Source organism: Hirundo rustica, chromosome 6 (genome assembly GCF_015227805.2).
Source record: "Hirundo rustica isolate bHirRus1 chromosome 6, bHirRus1.pri.v3, whole genome shotgun sequence".
Taxonomy (NCBI): domain Eukaryota; kingdom Metazoa; phylum Chordata; class Aves; order Passeriformes; family Hirundinidae; genus Hirundo; species Hirundo rustica.
In genome coordinates, this window is record NC_053455.1 from 29,098,759 (window position 1) to 29,122,126 (window position 23,368).

General features: G+C 42.5%; 2 protein-coding genes across 15 annotated transcripts in view; one reads left to right on the forward strand and one right to left on the reverse strand.

Annotated features, from left to right (window-relative positions):
• The window catches only part of NUMB (NUMB endocytic adaptor protein), a 94,402-nt gene extending 76,797 nt beyond the window's left edge, over positions 1 to 17,605 (forward strand). For 2 of the 12 annotated variants that reach the window (XM_040067322.2, XM_040067323.2), the window contains exons 4-11: positions 75 to 152; positions 5,520 to 5,594; positions 7,465 to 7,605; positions 9,056 to 9,257; positions 11,433 to 11,735; positions 13,528 to 13,677; positions 14,512 to 14,655; positions 15,655 to 17,605. In XM_040067322.2, coding sequence (XP_039923256.1) covers positions 75 to 152; positions 5,520 to 5,594; positions 7,465 to 7,605; positions 9,056 to 9,257; positions 11,433 to 11,735; positions 13,528 to 13,677; positions 14,512 to 14,655; positions 15,655 to 16,373 — 1,812 coding nt within the window. In that variant the 3' untranslated portion in view covers positions 16,374 to 17,605. The remainder of the gene's footprint in view (positions 1 to 74; positions 153 to 5,519; positions 5,595 to 7,464; positions 7,606 to 9,055; positions 9,258 to 11,432; positions 11,736 to 13,527; positions 13,678 to 14,511; positions 14,656 to 15,654) is intronic. The other 10 variants (XM_058421086.1, XM_058421087.1, XM_058421090.1 and 7 more) reach the window with 10 other exon arrangements.
• A 938-nt stretch (positions 17,606 to 18,543) lies between these two features.
• Positions 18,544 to 23,368, reverse strand: part of PAPLN (papilin, proteoglycan like sulfated glycoprotein) — a 45,487-nt gene continuing 40,662 nt past the window's right edge. For all 3 annotated transcript variants that reach the window (XM_040067316.2, XM_058421085.1, XM_040067315.2), the window contains exons 26-28: positions 23,260 to 23,368; positions 21,824 to 21,999; positions 18,544 to 21,307 (exon numbers count right to left, since the gene is read on the reverse strand). In XM_040067316.2, coding sequence (XP_039923250.1) covers positions 21,132 to 21,307; positions 21,824 to 21,999; positions 23,260 to 23,368 — 461 coding nt within the window. In that variant the 3' untranslated portion in view covers positions 18,544 to 21,131. The remainder of the gene's footprint in view (positions 21,308 to 21,823; positions 22,000 to 23,259) is intronic.

Below are 23,368 nucleotides of genomic sequence, written 5' to 3' on the forward strand. Positions count from 1 at the left end.
AAAAACCCCTTCCTTTCCCTCCAAACCCTATTCTTGTGTGTGCTTGTTGGTTTGAAAACCCTGGGACATTTTAGCTACCTACAGTAATAGCGCTCGACTTGTCCCCCCTGTTCCTCCAGGAAAGGAAGTTCTTCAAAGGCTTCTTTGGAAAAGTAAGTTTAATGCCTTGTTTGTGCTTGCACTATAAGGAGTTACATCCCTGGTATAGCACTTCCTTAAAATCAGAGTGTTGAGAGTTCCTTACTCCATTTCAGAATATTTGCTTCTAAAACAGACTTGGAAATATTTTAATCAAAGAATGTGGTTTCAAAAGTAACCTGAAACAGAAACTTAAATATCTGTGGGCTGTATCAGAAATCCAGTGTTCTGAAGTGATTTGGTCTTCCTGAAAAAAAAAATAAATTCTTTTTTAACCCTTAAACTTGTGCCAACTTGTGCCAACTCACATCACCTGGGCAAATACCTACAGAACAGTTGAGGTCTGTGCCTTGTATGTGCTTCATGCTCAGCTGCCTGGCAACATGAGCTGATCCCCAAATGTTAGCCCTGGGAGAAAGCAGTATGCCATCTCTTAAACCTTCCTTTTTTGAGCACAGTCCTAATTCAAAGATATATGGAGATGAGATCGGGCATTTACCTGCTGTGTTTTCCTAATTTCAGCTCAGTCTCCAGTTTCTATCATTGCTCTTGTTTTCACAAGGACAATGTCTTAGATAAGAAGGGAAGCAGTTCTTTGTCCTTATTAAGAATGTGCTGCACTGGTGGCTGGGTGGTTTTATTCCTGCTGCCTGCATTTCTGCAAGGCAGAAAGACCACGCTCTCTTTTACCTCTCACTCGTTTCCTACCTCTGTGTTTAAAATTCCTGTAAAACCTTTTAATCCAGCTTTCATGTGAAGTTGATCTGAGATAATGACTTCTGAAGTATCTTGTTAAAAAATGAAATTTTGCTTAAATAGAAACTAACAGGTTTGTAACGTTCATACATGCTGAAGTCTTTTGAAGCAGATTTTTCTCTGGTCATGGATTGGTTTGGGCTTTACTTGGGGAATAAGTAAGGTTTTTTCAGCTGATCCTTTTCACCATTCACTCAGATAGTGATGGATGTCACACAGGAACATCTGTTTCTCCAGTTCTGGTTTCCTCCTATGATGTGGGAAAGCACACATCTAAAGTGTAGTGGTGGTGAGGGGCTAAAATACAGAAGATGCTAGATCTGTCAGACTGATGAGAACAGTCCTGTGGGCAAGTCAAATCCTAGAGCTGGAAACTGAAAAGAACAGACCCAAAGTGCTAAACTGGAAACAAACAGAAAGCCCCTCACTTCAACCTGATTAGACATATTTGTTTTCTCTCTGCTTGTTGGTGCTAACTTATGTTAGGGTACATAAGAAAGCAAAGATATAAGAGGAAAGGTATTTGCATAGCACTTAGGTAAAAATCTTTCTTCGACTTTTTAAATTATTAAATATGCCAGCTTCCCTATTACATCTTGATTGATATTTAATGAAGTCTAGTACGTCACCACAGCATTTTAGATTTCCTTTCTGTTGTATTATAATATTTTGACAAAGAAGGACCTACTTGTGCTTCAGCCTGTGAATTTCATTAATTAGCACTGAAACCACTTAAATCCATAGTGTTTAGATGGCCCTGCAGTACCAGCGTGGCAGTACCTTTATTACAGCTTTGGCCTACAACAGGAGCCCACATCTAGGGAAATCTGCAGAAAAAGGGACAGCTGTTCTCTTATTAATAATTGAGAAATACTAATAACTCTAATATCTTTTGGCTGTCTCATCTATAATTTCTCCTGCAATGCCTTGCATTGAGATTAATCTATTATTCCAAATTGCAGAGCTATTTAAAACACCCCAGCAGCTTTCAGAAAGTCAGTCTAGACATGTTTGCCACTCTCCCTGTCCATATTTTTGTCCTTGTTAAAGGTAAATACAATGGATTTGTGTCTGGAAATGTTCAAATGGTTAGTACTAAAATGCTTTTTTTTCATCTTAAAATAAAAATGAGATGTATGTTGATAGCTCCAGGTTAAGCTTTTGTAGTTATCAAATAAGCTGCCTTTTTAGGCAGCTCCTTTTAAAACTAAAGCTTTTCTGTTGTAATGAGTAGTAGTACAGATTTGGTGATCTTTGTCATGTTTTGCCTCTACAGCATGTATTCTCATCACATGATGTTTTATACATAGTCTGAAATGGAAAATTTTCTTTATATATACCTCAGGCTCCAGGTATTTCTTAGAGCCCTCTCCGAGTCCCAGGATAGGATAAAATATAATAGGCAGAAAAGCTAGGAACAAAGTTAAAGTATTTTAAAAATGCATTATTGGCCAAATTCTGTTCTGGTGTCCCTAATACTTTGTTTTCCCCCTTACAATATAGCAAGGTATCAAAGCAGCTGCTTTTTGTTTGGTGGATGCGCATCTCTAGGACACTGCAGGTTTGTCAGTGAGGTTTCTGTTGTATCCAACCTGCCATGGACCTGCTTTGTCCTCCAGCCTTGTTGTGTGTTAGGATAAGTGCCCTCCCGCCTTCCTGGAGACGTCTGAGGACTCTGAAATGAGTCCAGATGATGAATCTCGTGCTGGAGCAGATACCTGACCTCCCCAGGAGTGCTGAGCAGTGAGGTTCCTATCGGTGCCGACTCAGCACTGACAGGTCAGGCTCCCAGGAGTCAGTGCCACACGTGGCTCTCCTCAGGCAGTGCTGTTGTCTAAAAGCACTAGAATATGAAGACAAGCTACTGATCTGAATGAGTCCCTGGGTAGCAGCATTTCAGAGCATCCTGTTCCAGTGGATTTTGGCCACTTGCTTTAAATAGTTCTGTTTGGAGTTGCCTGTATCTCCCAGCATTTGTTGTACAAGCTGCGATCCTGTGTTGGAGTTCACTTCCAGTGCAGTGTCATGCAGCTGGTCTGATCTTTGTCCAGTATGTGCCAATAGTGCAAATGCTCCTATCTACCCTGTAATCACAGTTTACTTGGCAATATCCCTTGTATATCCAATAGAAACTGAATTGGAGGAGAGTGTTCCTTTATACACCACTGGTAGGCACAGATAAGCTGAGAATTCAGTAAATGTAAAAATCATTCATTGTCCAGCAGTAGTAGCAGTGGGTTTGGGGTAGAGACGGTAAGGATAAGCCCTTTCAAAGCACTGCATCCACCATAAATACAGAAGAAAGAATTGGGAGATGAAATTGTGTTGTCTTTTTCTCTCAGTGTAGCATACCCATCCGTGGTTATATTGTGTGTGTAACCTAATGGTTCAGTGGGAAGAGAGGGCTTAGCAAGGTCTTCAGCTTTTTAGTTTTCTTCTGAGAATCATGAAGTTCATGTGTTAGCTATTTCTATATCCTCATTTGGTAAAATAGTGAGTGAGGAGTAGCTCTGCTGAAGATCAGCATTGCTTTATGAAGTACCCAGCTCAGTTAAGCTTGGCTTTAATGCAAACTGCAGGAACTATTCACAGCTTATGTAGGGACAAGGTTTTTATTCTTTGCTGGGGAAAGATGTGTATCTCATAATCTAAAGATGGCAGTCTAAACCAAACAGTTACCTGCAGGCATTATCTTCTCTTCGTTGTTTGTATTTGCTTGGAATAAAGATTTTTAAGACTTATAGCTTATAAACAACCGATACTCTTTTTAAAACAGTTTGAGGAGACAGATCATTTGTTTTAGAATTGATAGGGACTTTCAGGCTGTGGAAGCTAGCTGAGCATTGAAAATACAGACTATATTTTGTGTGTATTGATACTGCCTTTAAAAAAAACCACATTTGAAGTGACTTCTATATGCTGCAGTATTTTCTAACACATATGATGATAAATTTAAGTGTATCTTCTGTTGTGAATTGCACTCTTTCCGTTAGGCATTCCAGAATCTAAATCAAACATTCTCTGGGGTATGCAGCAGGCTGGATGGTCATTTAGAAACTTGCTTCTGCAAGCACTTCTCTATAGCTTGCTTTCATGCTGTGCTTATTTTCTCTGTTTTTTCTTTAAATGCTCTTCTGTGCAAGTCAGTGCCATTCTCTGTTCTCAGCAAGCTTTTTGAAAAGACTCAGGATGTCATTGCTGCTTCTGAAATTGGGACAAATAGTTCCTCCCCAAAAAACAAACAGAAATTTTGCCAGCACCTTTTTCTTCACACTTGCTACTTTCTCTGAGAATGAAACCAGTGTGATATAATTGGAGACTTTTCACTCCGAGATATTTCATTCTTACAGTGTTAAAATTGGTGTTGCAGATTTAGAACCTGCAGTAGCTTATGCCAGAGTATATTCTTGTTCCATTACTTGCTGTAAGAATATAAAGTATATACATCTGCAATAAACTATTAAAAAAATTATAAAATAGTCGCAATTCTAGTTTGAAGCCACTAGCTGAAACCCCTTCAGCTTCCCCCTCCATCATGTTGTTGCTTTCTTCACTCCCTGCTGTGGTTTCTGCTGGGTGCCATTAGCAGCCACAAACTATGCAAACCCAGTGCTTCAAAACATATAAAGAGAATATTTTAATAACTGGCTAAAGGAGGGGGATTGTGAATTAAAGTGACACGCTAAAAGAAAAGGTATTTATTTTCTAGTACTAGTTCTCTGTAACAGCCGGTAAAATTACGTTGACCTATTTTCTTTTCAATGAATTACCTTCAGAAGAATATTGTGTTTATACTGTTTTCTGTAACTTTCCCTTGAAAAGTAAACAGCCTGGAAAGAATCTGTAGTTTAAATGGCTCCTGAAGCCTTCCTGTGTTTCCCACTTTTACTCAGCCTCAGCTTGAGGCAGCTGAAAGTTCCCACAGTCAGGGTTTGGATAAAAGCCAGGCCGCCCTCCGCTGTGCCTGCCCACGACACAGCACTGCTTTTTCCAGATATACACCAAAGGGTTAAGAAATCCTGTTTTTGTACCTCTCTCCCAAGAGAAGACATTTAGGTCTTAATAAATTAGTGGAACATATTTAGGTGATCTTAGCATTAAGCTTGTGAGCTTAATGAGCTACACTGTAACTGGTGATTTTGGGGTGCTTTTAACACTGGTTTAAGGTGATGCCATGATTCTGCCATGGGACTATTGGGGCAGAGGATAGGGCTGGTGGAAATAATCAGGTAAGAATTTTCCTATGTTTAAACTTGTGCTGAAATAGCTACCTGTGGTGTAACTCCTTATGAATGAGTGTCTTCTGACTCTAGTGGAATTCTTCACCCACTTGGTCAGTCTTGAATTCTTTACTGTCAATGGATGTACACCTTTTTTCTGCCTCACCTGTCCTGTGCCCTCTCCCCATCCCCACGACATGCTGTTTCTGAAATACTGGCTTTGGCTTGGTTCTTTTAATGTTTTGCAACTTGGATTGAGCTTTGGGCACCCTACTGACCATGGACTTCATCTACACTTAATGTTATAGTTCTTGGAGAGGGGAAATGGGAGGCAATTGGCTGTTGGCATAAAACTTGTTTTCTTTTCTTTTCTTTTCCCCCTTTTTTTTTTTTTTCCCTTGAAAGTCTGGGAAGAAAGCCGTCAAAGCTGTCCTGTGGGTTTCGGCGGATGGACTCAGAGTTGTAGATGAGAAAACAAAGGTTAGATTCCCCATGGCAAAAGTTTTAAATTTCTCTGTAATAATGTATGTGCTATATCTTTAAATGGACACCAATCTTAATGTTACTGCAAGTGATCATATTTGAAAGGAAGACTGAAGTGTGTAGCTTAGTTTAATAATTTCTTATTTTGTAAATGTATGTACACCTGCTCATTTTTTTTCCCAGTTAATTCCACACTACTCCCAAGACACTTTTTGTAAAATGTGCCAGATATAGTCCAAGCTTGGAATGTTTTTTGTTGCATTTACTGCAATAAGTATTTGTTTTCCCGGTAAGTTCTGTCGGCAGTGAACTTGAAGGGTCCCTGGACTTTGTTCTGCACCACTGCAAAAGGTTGAGATAGTAATGCATAGGCAAACTCACATATATTTATAAATCAATACCATTTTCAGTGCATCCAAATCCTGGAATGGATCTGAATGAACAAGAGCTTCCAAAAATGCCATGAGGAGAGTAAATTAGGGAGATTATAGCCTCAGACTCAGACTAAATAGTAACTGCATATGTCAAATTTATGTTGGTCTGAAGTGGAAAACTAATATATTTGTGGCATGAGTCTAGATTTTTTTTATAGTTTTTTATTGTGAAATTATAATTTTTTTATGATGAATTAGCACATGGTGTACCACCAAGGCATATGTGTCCAAGTAAAGGCAAATGATTCTTGGTTTCATGTAGATGTAGACAATTAGAAATAAGAGCTTTAGGCTTATCCACCACAAGTACACTAGAATTTTTAAAGATGGCATGGCTATGAGAACAGTTTTAACTCTTGTCTATCTGAAATAATTTGTCTTATGTTCATATCAATTGACACTTACTTTTGTCAACCTAAAAGATGATTTCTCCAAGTCAACACTGACAGGCAAAGGTAATTCATATCCCTCTGGAGTGCAACTGCCTGTCAAATACCTGCTTTTGCCCAGACTTCCCCAGGGCTGCTGTAGTGGTGTGGCTCATCAGAGCTAAAGTTGCTATCTCTCAAGAATTCATTTTCTAATACAAACATACTGATGTGAATGAATTCAGTCTACTGATTGCCTCATGTAAAAGTAATGATGCATGTATTATTTTTAGAAATGTTGCTGCATATATGTAATATTTTCAAATTGAATTTTCATAAGTCGTACAGACTCTGGAGGTAATTAAAAGTATAGGATTTAAAAAGTAAATAAACTATTGCCTCCTGGTGGTTGAATACATCAGCAGAGGTGCCAAGTACTGGCCACTAGCCAAATGAAATAATTTGGGAAAAAATACTAAAAATGAAATTTTAATGAGGATGGCATAATCTTAAACTGCACTATCTATTTTTAGAAACACTTCTCCCATTTATGGGATTAAATAGGGAGTGTTTGGTGCTACCAGTGCTGCTGGTGCTTCTCTCTTCCATCCCTCCTTAGCTGCCTGGGAGATGAGTTTTCTCTTTGTGTAGCAGCTGCAAGACCTTTTCACACTAGCAGTGTGAAAGTTTCAGCGTTGTGTTTTAACCACAGTTAGGACTTTTCTGGTTGCAAGACTAAGGAGCTCCTGCAAAAATAAAATAACGTGTGCCTCCATAGTCTAAAGGAGAGGATATAGGAATTCACTGAGTCCCTGAATTTTTAAGTGGTGCCTTGGCACACCTCTCCCAAAGATGAGTGATGGAGAATGTCATCTTTTCTTTTTGTTTTGTACTGGGGGCAGATTCTGAATGACAACTGATGACAGATAATTACAGCCACATCAGGTTATCCCCTTTTTAGTAGAACTCACTTTTATGCGGTTGCTCCTGACAATGTCTTGTTCAAGTGTTTGGCCGTATTTCCTCACAAATCTTTTATTGTGGGGGGGATTTTTTTCCCTCTAGGATCTTATAGTTGATCAGACAATAGAGAAGGTTTCTTTCTGCGCACCAGACAGGAACTTTGACCGGGCGTTCTCCTACATCTGCCGAGATGGCACAACAAGACGTTGGATCTGCCACTGCTTTATGGCTGTGAAGGACACGGTAAGTTGAATATGGTGTGTGGCCAGCTCCTGGCTAGAAGTTAAGGGCAGAAAAATTGAGTATCTGGAATAGTGCAGTATGTTTTGACTCCAGCTGAGATAATTACTTAGTCCTTGTAAATTATTTTAATTCAGATTCCCTGTATCTGAAATATTAGCCGTCCCTCTGTGATGCTGTTTTATGGAGAGAAATGCTGCTCAGCCTGTGTGTAAAAGGAGTGCAGTCAGCTTCAGAATATCTCCAGCAGAAGGGAACTGCTCTTCTAAGAATAGATGGAAAGTTTTCTCAGCTGAAAATGTTTACAGCTGAAAACTGAAACAGTAATGACAATTTTTCCGGGATAAAATCATAGTGAGTAAATGCAGACTGGTTATAAATGCAGCGTCTTGTATGTGAGTGTTATCTTGAATGAAAAGTCATCTGAATGTTAAGAGATGGAGCTAAACTGAATTAAATTAGCATTCTATTTGCTTCTGAGTGACAAAAATGTTTTGACTAGGTTTAAAATCAGTTTCTTGCTGTGTAGACTAGGTAAGTTGTTTAACTCCTGATCTGACCTTTTCTCCTCCCTGCAATTTGTTGAATCCTGCCTACATTATACAAAGTGCTTGAAACCTCATGCAGATTCACTGTGTGTACTCCCCAGAGCTGCATATTCAGAGCAATGGTGCTTGATAATTTATCATTTTTCTTTTAAACAATGAAGTCAGAAATTCCCGGTAAAACTTACATTAGAGCTGGAACGTTTCTGTTTTCCTCTGTGAATAACAGGTCAATTCACTTACTGATTATGATCGATGAGTTGGGCTATTGGTAGCAGTGGTGCCTCTGATTCGACCGTAGCAGCTGTATCAGCTGCGTTGCTGGACTTCCTCTGGCTTGAATTTCCTTTTTACAGTTATTGGATAGTGGATTCTTTTGACCTGGTGAATAATGGAAGTTCTTTTCGTTAGGCACTCCAAATATAACTTCTGCATTTGGACAGCACCATTAAGAGGTGTGAGTAGTCACCACTGTACTTTTAACTTTCACAGGTGCACACAAGGGTAATGCCTCCCTGAGCCCTCTGTAAACTTTCTCCAAGGATAGCACTTAGCTGTGCTTTAGGACTCACAGCTTAAGATGGATTCATGAGACTTTTTTTGTGCGTAGATGTTATCGTTGCAGGCAAAGGATCGGTGCAGGCACGTTATCGCACTGGCATCTTATTAACAGTTGAACTAAACAGATCATCCAACATTCTCATTCATTCCTGGGTGGCCTTCTTGGCTCGTGCATTAGTAGCTGGGAGCCTTTATATACCAGGTCTAAGGCTGAAATACAATTAAAATGGTTTTCTTTAATGCCTTAATTAGATTGGTCTTGTGAAGGCAGGTTATCAGTTTGTGCTGCTCGAAGCCCATGTCTGTTTCTGTTCAGTCACTGTGTGATGCAATGTTGTCTTGTGCAGGGGGAAAGGTTGAGTCACGCCGTGGGCTGTGCATTTGCGGCGTGCCTGGAGCGAAAGCAGAAGCGAGAGAAGGAGTGTGGAGTGACTGCCACCTTTGATGCCAGCAGAACCACATTCACTAGAGAGGGGTCATTCAGGGTCACTACAGCTACTGAACAAGCAGAGAGAGAGGAAATTATGAGACAGATGCCGGATGCTAAAGGTACGGGATGCAATTTAAACAATCGTCTGCAGCGAGCAGAGCCAGCACTGAGGCCTCTGCGAGGATCGAATCTTAACTTCCCTACAGCATGCCCTCTCTTGAACCTTACTATATTCAAGTCATATTCCCAGACCCTTGTCACAAGATGAAAAATACTCCCAAATTCACTCAGCATTTTCCCACGTCTTCTAGAAGAGGTGCAAGTGGCTTCATATGTGAAAGCTGCTTCTGCTTTGTTCTATCAGGCTGCTTTATGGCAGAGAACACAGTAGGTACCATACTAAAAGGCCTTATTAGAAATTTGTTTAAGAAATACAACAAGCTTGCAGACACAAAGTAGTAATTTTTGTAGTCTAATGCTTGTGGTAAATGGACCGTAAATTATTTGCATTTTTCCTAGAAAAGATTGTATTTTTATTTTGATTTTTAAGACAGGTTACAGAGTGTACTTATAGACCTATACTTCATAAAGGAAGAATAGATAAATTACAGAGTGCTTTCCAAAAATAAATCCAGAATAACCACTCTGTTGCCATAAAACACACAGGTGTTTTTGACTATTAATTACAATTCAAAATTAGCAACTTACTGATTTGAGAGGAGATAATGTGTTCTGAAATTAAGTAAAAGTAGAACTTCTTACTCAAGTTTGATTACAAAGCCTGGAGTTCTACAGCTAACAACAACAACAACAACAAAGTACTATAAATACTGTTCATAACTTGCTTCACAGTGAAGTCAAACTTTTGTTTCAGAGGATTCCACAGCAAGTTTTATGCTGCCCCTTGATTGCAAAACTTTAATCTTCATTTTCATCATCCATCTGCTTGTTTCCATACGTTAGTTTTAGAATGCGCTAAATGAAGCTTAAACACAAGGCCTTTGTTACTTGAGGGCATGAGTCAAACTCTTGACTCAGTGAAGGTGTGTGAAATCCTTTCCAAGAAAGACTGATTAGAAAAGTTTCACTTGAAAGAGCAGCTGCAACTCATGGGTACTGAAGCTTGCAAGACAACATAATTAGTTCCTCCTACCATTCCAGCTCCTCATACATCTCTAGTCTGACTCCTCTCTTTTACCACACTCTTAGTTATTCTGCTGATGTGTCAAAAAAAAAGTCATTGCTTTTTCTAAAATATTTGGAAAACAGTGTAGGTAAAATGAGAGTTCATACCGGGATAGTGAGATTTCCTTTTGTCCTCCTGTGTTGATGAGCTGTGTTTGTTGCCCCCAAAGCCAATTCTTCTATGAGTGAGAAAGAATTTTTCTTAGAGGTGGAAAAATCTCCTCACTGCAATTCTAATCATAAGTGTCATGATTTAAACAAATCTTAATCCTGCATTTCTCCATTAGGCCTGTCTGACAGGAGCATTGTGGTGCTATGCAAAGCCCTACAAAATGAAGCAGCTGACTTTAAGTTGGAGGAGCTCCCACTGCAACTAACTCATGGTTGGGTAGTAACATTGCAGCTAAATTCAGTACAGAGGTGACGCAGGAATTCCTTGCAGATGTATCTGGTGTTAGCAAGGCCTGTCAGCTCAGAGGCTGGATCTGCCTTCCAGCACACTTCCCTCTACCTGTAATGTGTTTCCTGGAGGAGCTGGGAGCTGCAGCCCAACCTGTTAAGTGCTGCTGCTGCCTTTGGCCTGCTAAAGCTCGTGCAGTGTTTGGCTGCAGCTGCTGATTCTGCAGGGTTGGGAAGGTGGCTTTTAAAAGAGGGTCCTGGAGCTGTGTTCCGTTCCCTGCTGCTGCTAAGCTGTGCTGCCCAAAGTCACTTAAGACAGTAGGTAGTAATATTTTGTCCATGGTTCTGTGTGAGGCAAAGTGAAGGTGTCAAATACACAATACATTTTTCAGGCTTAACCATTAAATGATTAGCAAGTATTTCTAGAGCTGGGATGTCAGGAACAGCTGGAAAGAATACAGATGTAAGGCCATCCTTTCTAGGAGGTAGCTTGCCTTAGAAAGCTGTGGGGCTTGGGTGTGTGTCAGGTGACGTGGTGACTACAATGAAGGTATACAGAAATTGTGTTTCTGCTATTAGAAACTCATTTGCAAGGGTACTAGTTATGCAAATTCCTGCCATTTCTCTTTTCCAAACAAATCGCAGTACAGGTACAGGCAGCTGAACAGTACTTTTGCTTTACTCTTCTAACCTGATCCTGTTTCCTCCAGCAGTTGAAACAGAAGTGAAAACAGTAGCACCAGGTGCTGCACCAAACAATACTGCCCCCTCTTCTGGCTCACCAACCTCTCCTACTGCTGAAGTTGCTGCCTCTCTGGATAAAGAAATGAGCAACCCCCACGCTATCCCACGGCGGCACGCCCCTATAGAACAGCTTGCCAGGCAAGGGTCTTTCAGGGGCTTCCCTGCCCTGAGCCAAAAGATGTCTCCTTTTAAACGCCAGTTGTCCTTGCGAATAAATGAGCTGCCTTCAACAGTGCAAAGGAAGACTGATTTCCCCATGAAAAACTCAGGTAAAGCCCAATGGTTCCAGAGAAACGTTGCCTTAAATTGTCTCTTCCTCTTTTTCTTTCTCTGTGGCTTCAAGTGACTCCTTATTTTCTAGTAAATCCTTCTTCCTGCCTCATGTTGATCATTTATCGTGAACAAATATCACCATGTCAGAAAATTTCTGCTTTGGGAAAGGGCAAGAATTTCAAACGTGGATTTCACATGCAGAAGACAGTTCTAATTGCTAGCTGAAGTACTGGGGCACAGCTTGAAGTGTTGCAGGAATGGGTGTTGGTGAATTAGTAGGTTTTGGCTCTTCTCTCTGAGTCACTGAACCAGTTCTTCCACTTACTGTCAGGGCATCCTGAGACACAAATCCCTTCAAGGCCTTAACCACTTGTCTTGGGATCATGTGATGCTCTTCTGCAGTCTGTCCTCCTGCCTGTCTGAGTTCTTTTTGAGACCAATGAAATTGCTTTTCACGTAGCATTAAGAGAACCTACCTGTTCAAGTGGTACAGCTGCCTCTATCAGTATATTACGTGGTACAGTTTTCACATGATGTTAGTAGGGTTTTCTAAGGGCTATCCCAACATAAACTCCTGGGGTGCTCATTACCTTGCATAATGTCCTTGAGTTCCCTTAGCTTGGTGTTATCCTTCAGGCCAGCTGTACTCTCACTTGGCAACAGAGCTGGTTTTAGGGTTCCAAGCTTTGAAGTAAAAATTACTGTGGCAAAGGCAAACCAAACAAAAATACTGTCTGACTTCTTTCATAACCCTTGTTTAGTGACCTGTGCTTTAAGACCAGCACTGAGCCAGTCAGTTTTACAGTAATAGTGCACTGCTCAGTAGTGATAGTCACTGAGCACACCACAATCTCAACTTCAAATGATTCAAAACATTTCTGATGCATGTTCCCATATACGCCACTGCCAGTGCTGCTTACTGTCCCACTGCATGCACTGTATTGGAATATCCCTCAAAGAATCAATTTTTGGGCATGCCTCTCCCTTGAATTTTAGATCTGGTGCATGTTGTGTGCAGACATTTTTTGTTTCTTATACTGTTTTGTGCTTGATTATGCCTGCTCATGTCAGTTCTGTGCAATGACGGACTGATGATTGGTACTTCTGGAAAACGCTGCCATTAGTAATAATGAGAACATCTGGTTGGCTGGCAGCTTTACTCCGGATGTTACATTATCCACCTGATACTGATGCTTCCTTTAAAACTGAGCATCCATTTTATCTGAGCATTCAGCTTTTGCTTTTAGCATTCTAGCACAGGAACTGGGGATTTCAGCTACCACTGAACTAGAATAATCAACACTAACTCTAGATGGAACTTGCTGCTGTGCATTGCTATCAGTACATTTAAAGTTCATCTAGTTATTGTACAAGTATGTTGTTGAAACACTTAAATCTGTCATAAGTATTTTCATTTCACAGAATGCCCAGTCTTAGAGCCAAACCCTTGAGAAGTTTAGCACTTTATTACTGAAAGATTTAGATCTCTACTTAAACTATAGAAAACTATTTTCTGATATGAGCATCCTTTAAATCTGAAACACTGATCTCCTTGCCCTCTTGACTTAATCACAAAATACATTAATGTGGTGGTCTGTTTCAGGCCAGATCTTCAACACTAATGTTTAAAAAAAAAAAAAAAACCCACAAACCCCCCGTCATGCAAATCAGTAGGAAGAACTTGAAGGACGTAAGAAAAATAATTATATTTCAATTTCACATTGGTAGTTGTAAATTGTTTTTGTATTCTTTAAACGTTCGATTTAATGAATTCTGTTTACATTTTAGTCCCAGAGGTAGAAGGGGAAACAGACAGCATTAGTGCCCTGTGCTCTCAGATCACCAGTGCTTTCAGCACACCATCAGAAGATCCTTTCTCTTCGGCCCCCATGACAAAACCAGTGACAGTAGTTGCACCACAGTCTCCTGCCTTTCAAGGTTTGTGATTTCTTTGGGTGCTGGATGAGGCCTGAATGCACATAATGTTGCTTTCCAGTAACACATGGTCTTAATTTCTTGTGAAAGTCATGTTATCAGTATTTTGGGTGAATGCATCCTGCTTTATTCATCTTGTCTGTTTAATTTTTCTGTGGTTTTGTTTTTAACAAGAAGTTCATGCACCTAGCACACGATAGTTACCTATAAAAGGGACTGGCTTTGAGGTGATGGCTATTTTATCATTCTGCCTCCTGAACTGCATAGGAGTGTGTCATAGAAACCAAATCTCTCAAGGGAAGGGATTTTGTGCCACCACGATTAGTGGTTTTTACACAAATTCTTAGATAAGGTGTGGAAAAATGCCAGCTACAGAACTCAGTAGCCATTGGTATTCATTTCACTGCTGTGCTTTTATAGAAGTTGTGTGAAAAAAGAATCTCTCCATGTTAAATGCAGTTATTGTTACTTTGTATCCACAAAGTGCTCTTTTTTTGACTGTAAAATTAACTGTACAATAACTACTGGTGAGCCATATCTCTTCCTTATAGAAACAACAAATTTAACTTCAGTCAGTCATCAGAACTCAAGAAGGCCTCCTAAAGGACATTAAAATCCACCATCTCATGATTCTCTTAACAAGTGTTGGCTTGGTGAAATGAAATTTACTACCTTTATTGACTGTCAGTCCAGTTTGGCTAATTACACAAACTCCTGTCATGTGGAAGTGTCTAAAAGTGTTGTATGTTGATAGGTATGACCTGGCCCACTAATACTCCAGTCACGTGCATGCCTTGCATGAATTAATCGCACTGATGTTGTCTGCTCCCATTTTAGTTAATGGCACTGCCTCTGCCTTCTGTGTGCTTGCTGCTAAACCATCCCAAGCTGCTGTAGTGTCCACAGCTATGCCAGTTCGTGAAACCAATCCTTGGGCTCATGCTCCTGCTGCTAATACTGGAGCTGCAGCCGTGGTCGCTGGTAAGATTGGAAGTAGATCCAGTGCATTGCTATAAGAACTTGGATCAAAAGCATAATTGAGCCCCTGAGACAATTGTCAGTGCCACTTAATGGCAAGTGGAAGGAACAGGAACAAAAGCTGGAAGCAGTAGCATTTTGCACGAGTGGATGGAGAGAAGTGATGAACTTGCTGGTTTCTAGGTCTATAACCTGGACTGCTTCTTATTTTGGCAGCATTTTATAAAATCAGTGCTTAAAAAGGAAGTCATGAAGTTGTATGTGAGTTTGTGTATATAAAAGGGAAAGTATCTCTGTGTACCCAAAATAATTTTTGTGTGTTCTTTTCACTAACGTACATGAGGAAGGATTAAGTTGGTTGCTTAAAGGCTTAGAGGTTCATTTTGTCTGTTTAGTAAGTTTAGTCTGTCCCTCTAGACTTTATCTGCACCGTGTAAGGTGAAATGGCTGTCACCCATGTGGGGACATGTGCGAGAAGGCTGCAGTCTGAAGTACTTCATTTCATGGTGTAAGCGCCACTCCATGAGAGAAACATTGCTAGTGAAATAGCAGGTTCTGCTTGGCCTTGTAAGAGTGCCAGACTTTGTCTTTAAAACACTTTCTTAGACCTTTGTGTTCCAAGGACACCAGTCCTGAGCTGTGCATTCAGAAGTAGTATACTCCCCGGTTATGGGGGATTAGTGATTATGGGCTGGATCATTCCCACCGGGTTATGAGTGCAGGCAGCTGCTTTCCTGCCTACCCTAAAGTCTTAGATGTCTGCTGTGAAGAAAAAAACCCCATACATCTGCACTTTAGTGAAGAAGCTCTTACCTACCTCATCTTGACGGATGTCTTACTAGAGCAGTACAGTGGATGCATAGATGCTTCCAGTGGTGGGAGCATCTTTCACTCATGGCGGGAGGAGGCCTGTGTGTTCCTGTGTACACCCTCCAGTCTCTCTAACCAATAAAAGGGTGAGGAGTGGAAATATTACTGACTTGGCCGTGCTTTCCTTCCCAGGCACCGAATGGAGCAGCACCTCCTCAGGTGCGGCCTCACCAAGTCTCTTCCAAGGAAATCACAGACGTACTCCCTCAGAGGCGGACCGCTGGTTGGAAGAGGTCTCAAAGACTGTCAGAGCCCAGCAGCAGCCAACCTCAGCGCCAGCCCCCCAACAGCCACTGCTCCAGCCTCCTCCGGCAGCTCCAGCCTCCCAGTCAGCGCCAGCCTTCCCAGTCAGCACCTTCATTGCGCCTCAGCCTGTGCCGGTGGGCGTGGTACCGCCCATGCAGCCGGCGTTCATTCCGGCTCAGCCCTACGCTGTGGCGAACGGGATGACCTATGCAGCCCCGAGCGTCCCCGTGGTCGGGATCACACCCTCCCAGATGGTGGCCAACGTCTTCGGTACCGCCGGCCACGCTCCAGCGGCCCACCCGCACCAGTCCCCCAGCCTGGCGAAGCAGCAGCCCGTCCCTCAGTACGACGGCGGCAGCGCCACCGCCAGCCCCTTCTTCCACCCGCCCGCGCAGCACAACGGCTCCGCCGCCTTCAACGGCGTGGAGGGGGGCAAATGGGCGGCCGAGGACAAGCATTCGCAGCCGCCCGCGCCCGCCCCGCAGGTCGACCCCTTCGAGGCGCAGTGGGCGGCTCTGGAGGGCAAGGCGAAGCAGCGCGCCAACCCCTCCCCCACCAACCCCTTCTCCAGTGACCTACAGAAGACATTCGAGATCGAACTTTAAGCGGTCCTGCGGGGCCGGATAAATTGTACATTAGGATAGAGGGATAAAGGGAGCAGAGGGGACTGTCTCTGATCGGTTTGCTTTGATAATCCCAAAGGTCCCTTCAGACAAAAATGGGTTAGGAAGAGGGAGCGATTATGGGGAGGACGGAAACGCACGGAGAATTTAATGCGCAGTTCTTAGAAGGAAACCTGGAGCCACCCCAGTCTGCGGTCCCTCCTCTCTTGGAAAGCTGGAAGTCAAATGGAGCGAAGAAAAGGCACCCTGTCCCAAAGCCTGTTCTGCAGAAACATCAATCATCTCACAGAAAGGAAGGCAGATGTTTGTACCCGTGTCCTCCTGATGCCCTGCAAGCCCTGGATGTTCCCCCTCAGGGAAAAATTGGGTAGGGTGGGGGGTGGATATGGGTGGGATGTTGTCACCTTAGCAAAAGCTAGGTTTGTGGAAAAAGTTGAGCTTCCATTTTGAGTAACAAAGTGAATATTATATGTAAAGAATAAAGTAAAGCCAAAATCTTTATTTTTATGCATTTAGAATATTTTAAATAGTTGGATATTAAAAGCTGTATGAGTTGTAAGTAATCTTGCCAAAGGTTAAAAAACAAGGGGGTTGGATGTAAGAAATTGTACATAAGATTGATTTATCGCTGATTCTTATAGTAAGTAATATTGGGGGGGGTGGAAAAAGGGGCTCTAGCTTGGTCTTGTATCTGTTCATTGTAAGTAGCATATTGCAACAACAATCACAACCAATAAGTCATTATATCGTAGTTTTAAATAAAGAAGATTAAAGAACAGTATTGTCATGGTTTGAAAACCATGGGGAGAATTTACTGTTTTTTATTGGAATCAATCTACATATTCTATATAGTATGGATTTTTTTCCTTTCATATATTGCTGCAGTTTTTTTGTCTTAATCTATTGGTTCTAACACTACTGTGACAACTTACTGTCATCATATCTATGTCCTGGGGCTGCCTGGGAAAACATTTTATGTTTGTCTGTCAATAGTTCTTAGAGGTTTTTAACTTTGGTTTTATTTTTTCCCACTGATTTGTGAAACCTTGTGGTTAAGGCTGCAGCTGGTCCAGGTTCTGCCTCTGGTGACTTGTGAAAACCATCTCATTTTAACTTTACTTTTAAACTTTGGCCTTACAAGCAAATGTAAGTTATATATATTTGTACTGATGATTTATAATCGGCTTTAACAGAAATAAATGTTGGTGGTAGAAGCACTGTCTGTGAGAGATTTCTTTCCCACCCTAATTCAGTTTTCAGCATTTGCCCTTCTGGGTATCTTCTGTCTTGTAAGGTGAATGTGGATGAGCACTGCTTGCCAACCTAGCAGCTTAAGAATAGTATCTTAACGCGTCTCATTTTCTACAACCTGGTACGGTGCATTGAACTTGAAAACTGAATTTCAAAATATCCTTGTGACGCATGAAGACTTAAAGCTCTAAAATGGAGGCCTTTACTGAAAACATCAGAGTCTGGGTTTGCATGGCTGTAGTTTCCGTCACTGAGTATTTACAAAGAGACAAGGATGAGGACAGTAACATTCAGTAATGGCAAAAAGAGAAACTCTTTCTTTCCCCTGCTACTAAGACGAGCCATATGAAATGATGATGTATTTTCACCTCTTTCCTGTTCTTCCAGTGAGCCGATATCTACCCTGTTAGTGTGACTGGTTCTTACTGCATTCTTACAGGCACCGTATCAGTTTAGGCACAAGGAAAAAAATACTCCATAACCTGAAGGGGAGGAAATGCTCCCTTTCTTGGCCCTCAGATTTGAGCTTCCCAGCAGTTTCCATTTCCAGGCAAGTACAGTGAGTCTTACAGTGACAGTCTAGAAAACTACAGCTTTTGACATTACAGATTCTTACCTGTGTTCAGTATGGTATGAATAGTAATGCAAACACTCCCTTGTGGGGTTAGAGTTGGTTTCAATGCCTTTTTCAGCTTTCAAAAAGCAAACAAGTATTTATAGACATTTATAGTAGGAAAGAAAGCAGTCAGTTATGTATCTTTCACAGTAAGGGCCCCAAGATCAAGCTGAAAATAGCCCAGTATAGCTACACCCTTCTCCTGCCCTAGAGATAAGCACTTCCTACAACCCATTGTTTAGGGGAAAAAAAAGAACATCTTGATTCTCACATAAAAACCATAAATTTTGAGAGGTGATTAAGTGGTATTACAGCGAGGGAGAAGCTGATCTTGTCGTAAGAAATGTCAAGATCCTTTCGTTACCTTGATGGCATGGATTTACAGCAGGGAGCTGCATGACTGTCAAGCCCACCCCTAGTGCCATGGTTATGCAGCTGAAAGGAGGTCAGCATAAACTCTCCACTAGCCAAAGCACTTCCAGTGTTGAAGTCCTGCCCATCAGCAGCCAGGGCGCTGTTACCGCCCTCGGGAGCCTGGAGAAGGCACTTCCTGGCCCCACTTTATATAACCATAGAGTTTAAATGACAGCTGACTACACAGAATATTTAAATATTCTAAAAATAGAGCCTCTGACATCTTAGAAAGGGATTTTATGGAACTGGCTACTTACTCTGGGACAAAAGAGTCTGATGCATCCACAATCCACTTCTAACCATGCTCCTGAGCAGACCCTGACTACCCCTTGATGCCACAGATGGAACGGAGAGGGCTTCAAAATTACTGCAATTTACAGAGTCTCTGGTCTCAAAAGGCAAAAATGTATCATATACTGAAACGGTAGACTATCCTATACACACACAGAGAGAAAAAGGTGCTGGTCTGAGATGTTAAATGGAAAAATACGTCCAAACACATGGATGTTTTCAGGACCATCACATTGTTCTTAAATATCCAATTATTTCCATTTCAAACCTTATACTGTAATGCCTGTCCTGCAATTCAGCAGAGAAAATTTTCCCTAATCAAATTAAAGGGTCTTAAATGCAAAATAAGTATTTTTGTATTTCCTAGCAAACACAATTTATCAGATCACAGAAGGACCCAGCCCCAAATAGCTGTGACTGTCACCTGTCTCTCCTCTACTGGATTGCTTGTGGGCTTTGCTGTTTGTTCACATCCTGGAGCAGTGTGTCCGGTCCTGAGCCATACCTGTGCTGCTGAGAGTGGTCAGTGGGTCAGTGATTCCTGTTTTTAGGTCCAGATGAACTGATTTACTGGGTTTAGAGCACAAACCAGCTCTAGTCCATCAACCCTGGCAATTTACACCTGTTTTGCTGCTGCCCTGATGGGTCCTGAGTCAGGACTGAAGAAGAAGAGAGTGGTGTGAACACAGTCCCAAATGAGCTGCATTTCTTAAAAGCCTTAAAGTAACACAAGTAGAAGACAAAAGCAAAATCCCCAATCGTCCATGCCCCCAACCAAAATATCAACAGCTATGCACCAGTTTATAGCTACATCTATGCAAATAATACATAATGGGTAATGTTGCTAATAATTAGGATCAACCCATCCAAGTCTAGAATGAGGAGGAAGGAGACTGTCAGAGCTGATGCCGGGGTAGGAACAGTAGTGTGGAGGCTGTAAAAGAATCCTTTTGCTCAAAAGTAATTCCATTTTGAGATACTGAAGATACCTAAGGGCTTTTCCTGGCCCTTAACATGATATAATCATGATATAATCTCACCTCCCCACCCCTAATGCCTGAGACTTTCAGCACCCCAGACACATGCTTGCTGCCTCTCTGTGTTGGTCTTGAAATGAAGGATGCTTTTCAGCTACAGCTGCTCTGCATCTGGAAGTCCTAACTTGTTAGCCTGTAGCACTAGGCATCAGCCCAGGCCACCTGTAGAGCCAGGCTTTCCTAGATATAACTGAGACTAGAGCAGATCCTTGGGAGGTTTATTCTGGCAAGTGAAATGCCCCTATACACGTATTTCTATGTGTTTGTTATTAGCCCCTGCCCAAACTCAGCACGTCAGAACAGCACCGTTCCTAGAATGAGTGCTGTTTAAACTGCAGCGTCTCAGAACAGGTAACAGTGTTGGTATATTCATCTAAATTACCCCTAGCATTCAGGAAGGGCTGAAAGTAGTGTTCTATTTTGTCTTAAGCTTTCTGTGAAGCATTGCTTCTGCATTTCACTCCAAAGCTGATTGCAGTCAAGCAGAAACCAAACGGACCCTACCAGAAATTTGTCTAAGGTCTGCTGGAATAAAACAGCTACAGCAACATGACATTACAGCTGCATCCCGAGAGCCAGTAATCTCCTAGGACCCGAACACTAATTTTATATGCATCAAGCTGTTTCTCGTGGCCAGAGTCCTTTGCATTTAGATGGAAAGTGCTCCCCAGGAGCACTTGTTCAGCAATGCTCATTGGAGGAACAAATGTTCATGGCTCATTAGTGCTTCGATTGGAACGGGTTCAGGCCCATCTTCAAACACTTCAGAGATTATGTTTTTAAGAGCACTTCTCTCTTGCTTGTATGAAGAATTGCTCTCTCCCTCTTTCATGCTGGTCATCTGCCTTCCCTAGTCACATCATCCTTGCATCCCTACTACCATCTGGTTCCTCTGGTTTCTGTGAATGACAGCAACCACTCTTAAGAGATGGATTAGGTACAGCATACAGGGGAAAAGGAGTTTACAATAAACCTGAGGGTGGTGGGTCTCCCACCTCTGAGCATTTACACCCACTACACGCTGTTCAATTCACCCTCTTGAGCTTTCCAGCAGAGCAGAGTTCCTAGAACTGTCCCATGCAGTAAAAGAAGAGTTGAGGCCTCCAGTCTTGTCCTCGGCCAGCGTGGCTGTCACCCGCGGGGGTGTGGGGGGCTGCCCTGGGGGCGGTGGCGAGCGCAGCTGGCGCAGCAGAAGCTGGAATAGTACTCGTTTCCACAGAGCTGGGCCTGCAGGATCAGCTCACAGTTGGCAAGGTGCGGCTGGTCCACGCACTCTCTGCTCAGGTCCACAACGTGACTCGCAGTAGCTGCAGCCAAACAAAGGGTGAACCAGCTGTAAATTTATCCTCAGATTGCTATTCCTTCCCAAAAGACACAGCACATTCCTGCTTCCTCCCTCCCACCAGTTCTAAATTTAGTCCAACATCACAAAGGAGATTATGAGTTTCAAGATGAAACCAGTACCTCTGGTGAGATACAGGAGGAAAATGCAGTTTCCAGGGAGAGGAGATTACCTACCCCCTGTAAAGATAGCAGGATGGTGTCCAAAGTCCAACTACAAATCATGCAGCCAACTATTTGGCCAACCAACTACGGCATTTTGGCCTCAGGGAGTTAATTATGCTCCCAGTGCTCTGGTCAGGGGGTGTTCCCAGTGTCCTGCTTTTCTCTCCATGGAAAGCAGGGCTCCTGAGGCAGCACAACCCAGAGGCTCCTGCTGCTCCCCAAAGCCCAAGGCTGGGGCTGGATGCACATGACGGTGCGATGGCGGGCAGGGGCCGGGCGCTGAGCCGGGAGAAGCAGGAGGGCTGGGCTGTACTCACTGCTAGGCCGGCTCCTCAGCACCTTCACCTCCGAGCTGGCACTGACAGAGCTGCTGCTGCTGTAGGCGCTGCATGTGTAGGATCCCTCATCAGCCTCTTGGACGTTGCTTATAGTCAGGCTTCCATCCTGGGACAGGTGGATGTGGTGGCCATCCCCCCGCATGGGAACTCCGTTCCTGCAGTGAAAAACAAAGTGTTTCACTATTGCCACCCATGGGTGCAAAAGGAGCTCCCTATGCTCTTTGGAAAACGATGTTCTGTGGAAGGGGTGAATTTTTACAAGTTCAGCAGGAAGGACAACCTGGCCCTACAGTTGGGTGGTAACATGAGCCTGAGCGAGTCTGCATCCGTTGCCCAGTGTCTGCGTGGGAGGTAGCTGTGTCTGTGTGCTCTGTGCAAAGACATTGCCCTTTCTGCTAGAACACATTCTTGAGGTTTGAGGAGCTAAGAGAAAACCCAATGTGCCTTTCCCTCTCTCCAGGTTGTGGTCTGGCAGTACTTGTTTAGCTGGCATTGATAGCACACATTGCTTGATGAGCATATGGGGTAGTGAACAATGCGCCCTCTTTCCCTTTCAAAGTTTGTTTAAAAAAAACCCAGCAAGATTGTGTCTGTTCAATTCCTCCTGGAATAATCTCTGCCCAGCAGGAAAACTGCCTGAATTATGAACTCCTGGTTACCAACGAAATGAAATTTGTTTCACTGAAAAGGGTTTCATTCCAACTCTGAAATATGCATTGTTTTGTTAGCTCAAATACCAAACTTATGTATGGAAGAAAAGCTCTCTGTGTGATGGTCCGCTTCAGTCCCAACCCATGGAATTTCAACATTTACCAGTCCATTTCCCTGGATAGTTTGTAAGAAGGCTCCAAAGCAGAACTGATTATTTTCAAACAGGAAAAACAACCCTCACTAAACACTTGCACAAATTCAGGGTTTCCTGGTAAACTATCAAGATAAGAGGACAGAGTTTTTCACTTTAAAATGCTTCTAAATCTCCTTTGCTCCCACTTGACAGTAAATGGAGAGAATAGGAAGCTGGGGAAGAGAGCCTAAAATGTCTGTCACGATTAGGCAGAGAGGGTTTTTCAAAAAACAACTAAAGCTTTTCCTCTGATTACTCATTTTAGTTCTTGTTATTTTCATGTCAGTAGTTTTCCAGCACAGAGCCCTCTGAACTCCATGAAATCTTAGTTTAATGTCTGATTTCCTCCTTATTTGGCTGAAACATGAACTCGATGACTCCCACACCCCACAGGGATCTTGCCCAGGATTTTGGGGTAACATCCAAGTTGCTTTAAGAAACAATGGGTGATACTAGGCTGATAACTGTGGTCTCTGCCATACCTGGCAGGCACCCTGCATTAGTATTTGGAGGGTAAATGATGAGGCTGGAGAAGAGAAGGAAAGAGAAGTTCCATCTCATTTTTGCTCACCTTGACCACCTTATATTCACATTGTTGCCGGTCACTGTACAATGAAGCTGAGCAGTCCCTCCCTCAGGTACTGTGATGCTTGGCAGAAGACCCGTGATCCTCAGCTCTC